Below are 12042 nucleotides of genomic sequence, written 5' to 3'. Positions count from 1 at the left end.
AGTTAAAGGGCAAAAGTTTAGGGGTAACATGAGGGGGAACTTCTTTACTCAGAGAGTGGTAGCTGTGTGGAACGAGCTTCCAGCAGAAGTGGTTGAGGCAAGTTCAATGTTGTCATTTAAATTTAAATTGGATAGATATATGGACAGGAAAGGAATGGAGGGTTATGGACTGAGTGCAGGTCAGTGGGACTAGATGAGAATAAGAGTTCAGCATGGACTAGAAGGGCCAAGATGGCCTGTTTCCGTGCTGTAATTGTTATATGGTTATAAGTAAGAGTAACCTGAAATTGGAAATGTGATGACACAGACAGAGTAACTGCTGATTGGTTAGAGTCCATGAAGCACCCTGCAACATTTTCCTATGAAAATATAAATTGTCATTGTTAACTCTGATCACAAACAAAATCTCATTTCTGCTTTTTTATTTCATTGACATCTAGTTTGGAGATGGAAGCATGATACGTCCAGTAAAAACGTACATAATGTTCAGTTCTCATTGAATTCCGGTTACTCACAAGACAAATTGAGCCTGGTAGTTGAAGCAGCCTTGTAACTTATTAAGGCTAATTTATCCCGATGTTTCTGCAGGCATTGTGTCCAGAGAAAGATGAAGTATGTGAAAAAGCAAAATCCCAGGCGTGTTGGAAACCTGAAATGGACACAGAAAATGCTGGAAATTTTGAAGTTAGGTGGCATCAGTGCAAAGAAAAACAATTCAAATTTCAGATTAGTGGCTCTTCATTGTAATTGATCCAGCTATACGCCATTTGATATTTCACAATTGTTCAGAGCGTCAGCAAGACCAAACCCAGCTGTGTCCTCTCTCTGCTCATTTAAAGTACTGCATGGTAAAGAATTAGAAGTGCGACCATGCTTTCTTTGTAACTGCACTTCCATGCTGGGTCCAGGACAAGTCCACTGAAATGATAACACTGAGGAATTTGAAGTTGCTGACCCTCTCCAACTCTGATCTCTCAATGAGGGCTGGCTCATGGACTTCCAGTTTCCTCTTCCTGAAGTCAATAATCATCTTCTTGGTCTTGCTGACATTGAGTGAGAGGTTGTGGTGGAACCATTTCCCTTCCCTTGTTTTGGTTCTCCACAATAATTGCAAGAACTCCTTACCACAATAGTCCAAGCAAACTCCTTCAGCATAAGCACAAGAAATTGTCGGTAGACTCTATGAATGATCCAGTATTGATTCCTAATCACAGCTCTTCCCTTACTGACAAACCTTTAAAGCAGATCTACGAGTATTCATAGAAACTCTACTACAGTTTTCAAACTGTCACTATCACAGAAACTCTACTATGGTTTTCAAACCATAACTATCAGTTTTCAATCCACATCAACTTATATTTATAGAAATGGTTCAGTCCCAGTTTTTAAGGGTTAAAATACGGATTTAACAGAAGGAATTTCTGATGTATATGTAAGGGGGTTTCATCTCTTATGTTACTGTGTAGGCTAATTAAAATGTCTTCTTTGTTATGTTATACTTGAGAATGCTTCTTCGTTATGTTAAACACTGAGAAAATCCTTCCCGCTAGCAGTTTGTTGAATCACATTACTGATAAGAAGATGTTATGAACCAATTGGGATAGTTCTTATGTTTTTGATGTATTTGAAGATACTCTATGCGCGGGGTTTTGGGGGAGAAGGCGGGAGAGAGGGACAGAGGATGAACCAGGTGCTGTGAGTCCGCCAACGGGGTCCGACCCTGAGGAGGGCGTTTGGTGAAGAGACGGAGATGGAGACGGACTCGTGTGGAGTGTCTGGTTGACCACCGTTGTTGGTCCCAGGCGACCGGTCGAGGTAGTCCAAGGGGTCACAGGGTGAAGAAGAAGGGTCCTGAGCTCCAACTGTTTTGTGCACGAAGAGATTGAACTTTGATAAGTGTGGCGCCTTTCATTTTCCTTTTATATTTTATTCTCTATTAATTATATAGTTCCAGTAATATCTATAAACTGTAAATCATTTAATTGCATTTGGTGTGTTGTCTGTTATTTGGGCAGGGTGGGGTACCTCACACAGCATCCACACAAACTAATTACCCAGTTTGGCGGGGCCGAGGGCTGTTTCCCTCGACGACAGCGAGCTGAGCGACCCTGAGGGTGGCCAGGGGGGCTACATATATAAAATCTAATTTTAGTAGTTATATACAGTATGTATGATATTTGAAACTCAACCTCACTTTTTTGCTTTTAAGTGCATTGGTATGCTATGCTGATGCTGAAGGAATTTTTTGTAGGGAGGACTAAATTTGCAATCAAAAGCATAACAATGGGCTACCAGTTTGAAGTATGTAGATTTTGATATTTTAGTCACATATATGAAGATTACATCATAACATTTCTGTTCAAATTTCTGTTTTACTTAAAATGCAATCAATAAAGTTTGATGTTTATTTTGTGCTTGGCAATGTAGATTTATTTCCAGCCCTCATCCTTAGGGATTCAGTAAACGTTTCCATGAATTGATCAACCAACATTTTATCAGCAGTCTTTGAATATTCACCACTTTACATTACATTTTATGAACACACCACTACTTTACCAATTTGGATTGAAAAAATCAACTGATTATCAGTTATCAGTAATTGTACTGCAACTTGTATCCATTCATTGGTTAAGCTGTAATTTATTGCACTTCCTTCTGGTCTACCTTAGGACTTTAGCTCAAACCTCATACTATTGACTGTGTCAAACAAAACCTTCTGCTCGAAGTTTATGACCCTACCACAAAGAACAGCCCCTGACACCCCCACCTGCCACTGCTGTGGTTCAAGCCATAACAAGAAAATCTTGTCATAACAGTCTTAGAGTTGTACAGTATAGAAACAGGCCCTTCTGCTCATGACATCTACTCTAACCATCATGCCTATTTATACTCATCCCACTAGTCTTTATTAACTCCATATTCCTCTGTACAATGATGGTACTTACCCATCTTAAACGTTATTACTGCTTCTGCCTCCATCACCTCCTCTGGAGTTCATTCCAGACACCAATAACTCGGTGTGAAAGATTTACCTCCTCAGATGCCCTTTGAGCCTCCACCTTCTCAGCTTAATCTAGTTTTTAGACACCCCTACAAGGGAAAAACAGACTCTGGCAATCCAACCTTGTTATCTCTCAATTTTATACAGTTCTATCATGTTCATAAACACAAGATACTCTGCTAAAGGTGAAAATCCAGAGTCCTGATGAAGAGTCTTGGCCTGAAATGCTGACTGGTTATTCCTCTCCAATGATGTTGCCTGAGCTGCTGAGTTGCTCCAGTATTCTGTGCGTGTTACCTCTCAGTCTCTTTTGTTGCAGGAAAAGCAGATCTAGCCAATCCAATCTGTCTTGATAACTCAAGCCGTCAAACCCGAGAAACATTCTTGTGAATCGTTCATACTGCTTCTTCCTATAGTGTGATGGCCAGAAATGTACACATTACTCCCAGTGTATTATCTGTTAATCAGATTAAATTCTTCTGTTCCAGGTGCAACATGTGAGCCAAGCAAATCCATTGTATCACAAAATCCATCACTAGGCAATTGAGAGCCAGTCAGTTACCATGTATAAAGTCTTCTTGTGACATTCCGGGCACACATTCCTGTGCCATAAAATTATTAAACCACTTCTCTAAAACTCCTGAAAAGTCCCCTGATGTTTGAACATTACTGCTCTATTTACTATTCATAAACAAGTCTAGATTTTGCAAAATAATTCCAATATTTTCACTATTATCTGAATTTATTGTCAAGTAAGAAAGTAGCATCACACTGGGTCACAAAGGTTACAGGCACTCTCCAGGATAGCAAGGGTTCCATTTATAAGAATTGTCCATAAGCTGAATATTCCACAAGTCAGAAAACCTATTTTCTATAGCTGCTAATATGCACTTGCTATTATTCTCATCTCATTCAATAATCATCCAAAACTACCCAAAATTAAACTAATGGAATACCATTTTGGATACTCTTTTGGCGGGGGGAGGGGGGGTGGTTGGAATGACACAGCGGTCGGGTCTCTGGGACTGAGTCTGGCTCTGTGGCTCAGAAGGGAAAGGGGGAGAAGAGGTGAACTGTGGTGATAGGGGATTCGTTAGTCAAGGTAAAAGAAAAGAAGTTCTGTGGACAAGAATGAGATTCCCGGATGGTATGACGCCTCCTGTGTGCCAGGGTCTGAACATCTCGGAACGAGTCTTTAGCTTTCTTAAGTGGGAGGGTGAGCAGCCAGAGGCTGTGGTCCATATAGGTACCAATGACATAGGTGGGAAGAGGGATGAGGTTCTGCAAAGTGAGTTCAGGGAGTTAGCTACGTTGAAGGACAGGACCTTCAGAGTTGTGATCTCAGGATCGCTACACATGCCACATGCTAGTGAGGCCAGAAATAGGAAGACCATACAGTTTAACATGTGGCTAAGGAGTTGGTGTAAGAGGGAGGGCTTCCAATTTTTGGATCACTGGGCTCGCTTCCAGGAGAGTAGTACCTGTACAGAAAAGATGCTTTGCACCTGAACTGGGAGGGGACTAATATCCAAGTGGGAAGATATGCTGGTGCTGCACGGGGTGGTTTAAACTAGGGTTCCAGGGGATAGGAACTAGTGCCAGGACAGATAGTGGAGATCGATGTTGGTAAGACCTCAGACAAAGTCAGGAATCAAAAGGTTGAGCCGAGTGCGACTCATATCCTGAGCTGCATATATTTCAATGCAGGAAGTATTGTAGGAAGGGCAGATGAGCTCAGGCCATGGATCAACACCTGGAATTATGATGTTGTAGCCATTAGTGAGACTTGGATGCAGGAGGGGCAGGACCAGCTCAATATTTTGGGGCTTCATTGTTTATTAAAGGGAGAAGGGTGGCATTACTAGTCAGCAAAATTGTCACAGCAGTGCTCAGTCAGGACAGACTGGAGAACTTGTCAAGTGAGGCTTCATGGGTGGAACTGAGGAATAAAAAAGGTATGACCACAATAATGCGGCTATATTATAGACCACTCAACAGTCCAGGGATTTACAGGAACAAATTTGTAGAGATCACAAGAAACATAAGGTTGTGATAATAGGCGATTTTAACTTTCCACATACTGTAAAAGGATAGATGGATAAAATTTGTCAAATATGTTTAGGAAAGTTTTCTTAATCAGTACATAAAAGTCTCAATGAGGGAGTGTGTAATACTTGAACTCCTGTTTGGAAATGAGACAGGGCAGGTGACAGAAGTTTGTGTAGAGGAACACTTTGCATCTAGTGATCATAATGCCATTAATTTCAAGGCAGTTATGGAAAAGGACAGGTCTGGTCCTCAGATTAAGATTCTAAATTGGATAAAGGCCAATTCTGATGGTATACGAAAGGATCTGGCAAGTGTGTATTGGGACAGGCTATTTTCTGGCAAAGGAGTACTTGGTAAGTGGAAGGCCTTCAAAAGTGAAATTTTGAGAGGACAAAGCTTATATGTGCCTGGCAGAATAATGGGTAAAATAACAAGATTAGGGAACTTTGGTTTTCAAGAGATATTGAGGCCCTGGTTAAGAAAAAAAAAGGAGTTACATAGCAGGTAAAAGCAGGCAGGAAAAATGAGGTACTTGAATATAAGAAATGCAAGAAAACACTTAAAGAAATGAAGAAAGCTAAAATAAGGCACGAGTTTGCGATAACAGGCAAGGTGAATGAGAATCCTAAGGGCTTCTGGGCCTGAGCCCTGCAGCTTGCCATAGAGCGTTAAACTTGTAGGGTTTTTGAGCACCTGTACTTTCTAATCAATATCTTAACTAGAGTTGTTAAGCCCTTGTATTTTCAGTTTAATCTTGTCAAGTTAATTGTGGCTGGCATATTTCCTGTATTCTATGATTATTTAAAGAGGACTCTCATTCAGTGCCTTAGGGGGTCATTGTGTCGGAGAGAATGAACTGTCTCGTGGTGATGCTCAGTTGCTCCTCTGAGGATCTATTGGTATTCTGATGTCTACATCTTGTTTCCGACTCTTCCTGGGGAAAGTTGATGAAGGCAAAGTCAGGCAGTGGATGGTGTCTACATGGATTTCAACAAAACATTTGACAAGGTCCCACCTGGGAGGTTGATCAGGAAGGTTCATCTGTATCAATGATCTGGATGATAATGTGGTTAACTAGATCAGCAAATCTGCAGATGACACCAAGATTGTGGGTGTAAAGGACTATCAAAGCTTGCCACAGGATCAGGACCAGCTAGAAAAATGGCAGATGGAATTTAGCGCAAACAAGTGCAATTATGTTGCACTTGGGGAGGACATCGTGAGCAGTAGGGCACTGAGGAATGAAGTATAATAAAGGGATCTGGGAATACAGATCCATAATTCATTGCAGGTGGATCACAAAGTTGATAGGGTTGTAAAAAAAAGTTTTTGGCACATTGGCCCTCAAAGATTGAGTATAGGAGTTAGGATGCTATGTTGAAGTTGTGTCAGACATTGATGAGGCCTAATTTGGAGTATTGTGTGCAGTTTTAGTCACCTAGCTACAGGAAAGATGCAAATAAGACTGAAAGAGTACAGAGAAAATGTACAAAGATGTTGCTGGGTCTAGAGGACCTGAGTTCTAGGGAAAGGGTATAACTTCATTCCTTAGAACATAGAAGATTGAGGGGAGATTTGGTAGGGGTATACAAAATTATGAAGGTTATGGATAAGGTAAATGCAAGCTGGCTTTTTTCACTGAAATTGGGTGAGACCACAACTAGAGGGCATGGTTTAAGGGTGCAAGATGAAATGTTTAAGGGGAACATGGGGGAAAACTTCACCCCTGGGAGGGTTGTGAGAGTGTGGAACCTGAGCTGCTAGCACAAGTGCATGCAAGCTCAATTTCAACGTTTAAGTTGGGATAGGTACATGGAGGGGTACAGAGGGCTAAGGTGTGGGTGCAGGTCGATGGGATTAGGCAGTTAAATAGTTCAGCATGGACCAGCTAGGCCAGAGGGCCTGTCTCTCCATTGTGGCTTTCTATGACTATATACTGCATTCAGTCACTAATGAAAAACATGAAACTTGTTAGCTTTAAAAATGTCTGGGAGAATTTGCGTCAAACTGGATTGCCATGCGTCTAGCAATTTATAACCTAGGGAGCTTCTGTAATTGGGAAAATACTTTATGCTGTGATGCTTTATTAGGAAGCTACTTATAGCTCAGCGTTTTAACAAGTGCCATAAAGCAGGACTACCATTCTAAGTGACAGCCAGTGGAAATGTTTGTGATCTTGTGTTCTAACGTTATGGTGTATGGAAGTTGAAATTAACATATATACAATTCTAATTGCATATTTTTGGGTTTTGCATTTATTATTGCATATAATTACAGGGTATCATTAGTGCAATCCTTTGCCTGAACAATGTTCCCAGCAGTAAGCACGAGGACTACAGACTGAAGTGAAAGCTTTGGGAATGGTATGGCTCTAGTCTGAATTTGTTAAGTGAGTAAAGAAAGGATACTTCAAAGTCAGGACGTGGAGATCAACTCTTCTCTCCAAATTTAAAGGATGAAATAAAAGTACTGAGAGTTCTAATGCTAGAACTCTGTATAGGGACTCAGTCAGGGCTTCTCCAAAGTCTCTCAGCTCACATGAGAGACTTTGGGGTAGCCCAGAAATAACATCTACCAATCTGTATGCAATATTCTGTTGCTTTAAAGAAATAAGCATAGCAAAGGTGGACAAACACATTCATTATAGAACATGATTTTATGCTCTTGTAAAGATAATACTTTGTTTCTTCGAGCAAAAAATTTTATTATTCAAGAACAACATTGAGAAGACTGCAACACTAACCAATTCAAACCATTTATTTTGATTTAGTATCAAAATCATTAGAATAGTTTTTAAAAAGCCAACAATGAATAGAAATTAGAAAAATAGAAATTACTGTAAAGCTCAGCTACCTTGCAGCTCTTTTTTTAAAGTTCATTCTTTGAATGAGATCAACATTCAAAAAGCTAGTCATTGGTAACTTCACAACCTTAGCTGCCCTTGGAAAGGCAACATTGAGTCAGTTTGTTAAACAACTGTAGTTCATTTGCTGAAAATAGTATAAATGAACTTAAACTTAATTTAGCAATAGGCTTAGTCGTATTATGTACATAAAGACAGTTCTGCTTTTAGAGTAATACCGCAAAGAAACAGGCCATTCGGTCCAACTAGTTCATGCTAACCATGACTGCAATCTAATCTTGTCCCATTTGCCATTGTTTGATCCATATCCACCACCCCCGCCGAAACCTTTTGTATCTGACGCTCTGCAAGTGTCTTTAAATATGGTTTATGTCCTGTATCTACTTCAAGCACTTTCATTGTCAGCTCATTCCATATCAAGGTCAAAACTGTGCCCCTCGGGTTCATATGAAATCTCTGCACCCTCACCTTAAACCCATTATATAATGGATTTTAAATTAATATTCATCCATTTCACTTCAGCTTTGAGTTCAAAACTATCTTATTTTCAAACTTCTTTGTTCCATTAAAAACCGCAGTGGTCTTTATTTTAACAAAGGACTAGTTTATGCACTGATGAATTAGACACTGTGCATGATCCATGAAAGGTAAAGAGGTGACATCATTGTTACATAACTGAACAGTTGACTGGAACAGAACAGGGCCATTTTCAGAGCTTGTTGTCATAATTCTGTTTCAACCTGCCATCCACTTCAGTCTTATCGTCCAGCCCTCATCAGCAGCTATCGCAGGGGAAAGGAGAAAATCTTGTTTCCTGTTTTGCACCGAACTTGATCTGCGAACATTTGAAGGATCCTGGCACTGTTTTCAAATGTACCCACCAATTCCTGCAGAGAACAACAGTTCAGACTTAGGTGCACTTCCATAATATTGCAATTGGAATATGTTAATCTAGAAGCATCAGAATCAGGTTTATTATCAGTAAACCTCGTCTTCAAGTTTGTCGTTTTGTGACAGCAGTACAGTGCAATACATAACATATACTATAAATTACAATAACATATATATAGATATAAAATATATAAACAGCACAAAAAGAGCTAAAATAGTAAGATTGTGTTCATGGGTTCGTTGACCATTTAGAAATCTGATGGCAGAGGTAAAGAAGCTATTCTTTATACATTGATTGTGTGCCTCCTCTCTGATTGTGTAATGAGAAGAGAGCAGTAATTGTTTGTGCTTTATACGTTGCAAAGTTTTATATATTTAATTTAAAGATAGCTTGATTCTTAATAAGAGTACCCACCAAATGGCATAATAGCACTTTTTTTTTGTGTTCCCTTAAATAACAGCACTAGGTCATCCCAAAGATCATCCTATTTTGAGTGTAGAAGCTCAATACAAAGAGAAAAAAAAATTGCAACTACATTTAAGAATCAGGTTAAGGAACAGCTGAGGCTACACAGATGGGAAGTTCAAGATTTCAGTCTTTAGTGTCTGGACAGCTATAAGCCTGTTAAAATATGCCATAGTATGGACTGCCCAGCAATAGCCACTGTATTTGTAACAAGGAAGACATTAAAATCAACAGAATCAGCCTCAAGTGTCACACAGAGTGCAATCAAACACTTTGCTAGCATTCAATGTCAAGGTTCAGGTAGAAAGACTGACAACTTCAAAGAACTGGAAAGCTCAGCCAACATTTCAGGATTTTGGAAGAGGAGATGATATTCATGAGAAAGAAATATCAATGCAAAAAGCTTTTATTTTTAAATAAATGTTAAAAAAAATATACACACACACACACTACTGATGCCACAGTCATAGACCACTTGAGAATTAAAAGGTGTTGTCATCAACGCAATGGTACAATGGAAATACCTCACATATTTTGCTCATTATTACTCATTTAAAACATGTCATACTAACTATGCATTGATGAAGGCTTTCTGGAGTGACTAAGAAAACCATTCTGATAAAGCTAGGCAGATGTGGCTTAAGTATTCTGCCTTCTCTCCTCACATCAGTGAATGTCCAAGATCACAAACACGAGAAATTCTGCAGATACCAGAAATCCAAAGCAAACACACACAAATGCTGGAGGAACTCAGCAGGCCAGGCAGTATCCATGGAAATGATTAAACAGTCAACATTTCAGTCCGAGACCCTTCTTCAGGACTGGAAAGGAAGGGGGAAGGCAACAGAATAAACAGGTGGGTGGGGAGGGGGAGGAGGAGGAGGAGGATAGCTAGAAGGTGACAGCTGAAGTCAGGTGAGTAGGAAAGGTAAAGGGCTGAAGAGGAAGGAATCAGATAAAGGAGAGTGGACCATGGGAGAAAGGAAAGGAGGAGGTGATAGGCGGGTGAAAAGGCCAGAGTGGGAATAAAAAAAGCGGAGAGGGGAAGGTAATTTTTTGTTTAAATCAGAAGGAAAAATCGATATCAAGTTTATTGTTATTTAACTACATACATGTATATAGAAATGAGACAACATTCCTTCGAACCAGGATGTAAAGCACAGTAGTACACATAACACATTATAACTTATGAAGGTAAGGATAAATTCTACAGATGAATCGCACATAAATAAAAAGCTAAAATTCATTAATATTAAATATTGTAAGGTACAGAACAGATTAACCAGTGAGACTTCGATTATGATGCGACCCAGAATTCAGAAGCCTAAAGGCCTGGGGGAAGAAACTGTTTGTCATCTTGACCATTCTTGTTTTTATGCATCGGCGTCTCCTGCCTGATGGTAGAAAGTCAAAGAGGATGTTGGATGGATGAGTGGGATCTTTAACAAAACTAAGGGCCCTGTGTTCACGGCGCTCCTGATAAATGTCCTTGATAGATGATCGGGAGATTCCCATATCCTCTCAGCTGTTCTCACAATCCTTTCAAAGGTCTTCTGGTCCAATGTTCAACTGCTGCCATACCAGCTGGAGATGTAACTTGTCAGGATACTCTCAGTGGTGCTCCTGTAAGATGCAGTTATGATGGGGGAGGTGAGCCTTGCTTGTGTCAATCTTCTCTGGAAGGGGAGGTGCTGCAGTGCCTCCTTGTTCAGGGAGGTGATATTAAGGGACCAGGTGAGGTCATCCATGATGGGAACTCCCAGGGACTTGGTGCACCTAACTCTCGCTCTCTATGGAGGAGCCATGCATTGTAGAGGGGGATGGTTTGTCTGTGCCTTTCTGAAGTTCACAGTGATTTCCACGTTCAGGCTTAGGTTGTTCTTCTCACACCAATCTACCAGCCACTCCACTTCCTCTCTATACTCCATCTCATCATCGTTATTGATGAGGCCAACCACTTGTGTCATCCGGAAACTTGATGACACGGTTTGAGCTGGATGCTGCAATAGTCATGCATCAGCAGTGTGAACAGCAGGGGGTTGAGCACACAGCCTTGGGGAGTGCCATTGCTCAACATAATGACAGAAATTGCTGCCCACACGGACTGACTGTGGCCTTACTGTTAGAAAGTCCAGTATCCAATTGCAGAGAGAGGTGTTGAGATCCAGCGAGGACCTCCCACCCCACCCCCAATTTCTAGGAATGATGGCGATGAATGCCAAGCTGAAGTCTATAAACAGCAGTCTGACATATGAGATACCATTTTCTAGGTGGGACAGGACAGTGGAGGGCAAACCCCATTGCATCTTCAGTGGATCATTCTGAGGGGTAAGTGAACTGGAAAGGGTTCATTATAGCTGAGAGAAAGGCTTTAACGTGCTCCATGACCAGCCATATTCATGCCATCAGGGTGGAGTTTACCCAGACAGAATATGAGGCATTGCTCCTCGACCCTGAGGGTGCTCTCATTGTGATGTAAGAGGAGGCAATGGACCAACATATGAGAATGAAAATTGAAATTAAAATGTTTAGCCACCAGGAAGTCCCGTCTTTGGTGAATGGAGACGAGGTGCTCGACAAAGCCATCCCTCAATTTATGACAGGTATCACCAATATAGACGAGGCTACATTGGGAGCACCAGGTGCAATGGAAAACTCCAGCACATTCACAGGTGAAGTGTTTTCTCATCTGGAGGAACTGTTTGGGGCTTAGAATGCAGTTGAGGGAGGAAGTGGATAGACAGGTGTATAACTTTGGCCACTTGCAGGGAT

At 40.7% G+C, this 12042-nt stretch overlaps 1 protein-coding gene across 3 annotated transcripts in view; it reads right to left on the bottom strand.

Annotated features, from left to right (window-relative positions):
- Positions 1-430: 430 nt before the first annotated feature.
- Positions 431-12042, bottom strand: part of usb1 (U6 snRNA biogenesis 1) — a 36353-nt gene continuing 24741 nt past the window's right edge. Inside the window, exons 7-9 of one of the 3 annotated variants that reach the window (XR_011889237.1) lie at positions 8590-8800; positions 2946-3411; positions 431-649 (exon numbers count right to left, since the gene is read on the bottom strand). Coding sequence is in view for 1 of the 3 variants with exons in the window: in XM_072279427.1 (XP_072135528.1) it covers positions 8696-8800 (105 nt within the window). In the remaining 2 variants the exon portion in view is untranslated. Of the gene's footprint in view, positions 650-2280; positions 3412-7789; positions 8801-12042 lie in introns of those variants that run through there. The other 2 variants (XR_011889236.1, XM_072279427.1) reach the window with 2 other exon arrangements.

The sequence above is a fragment of the Mobula birostris genome, chromosome 15 (assembly GCF_030028105.1).
Source record: "Mobula birostris isolate sMobBir1 chromosome 15, sMobBir1.hap1, whole genome shotgun sequence".
In the NCBI taxonomy this organism is placed as follows: domain Eukaryota; kingdom Metazoa; phylum Chordata; class Chondrichthyes; order Myliobatiformes; family Myliobatidae; genus Mobula; species Mobula birostris.
Note: the sequence above shows the minus strand (reverse complement) of the source record. Positions and strands in the feature narration are given on the sequence as shown.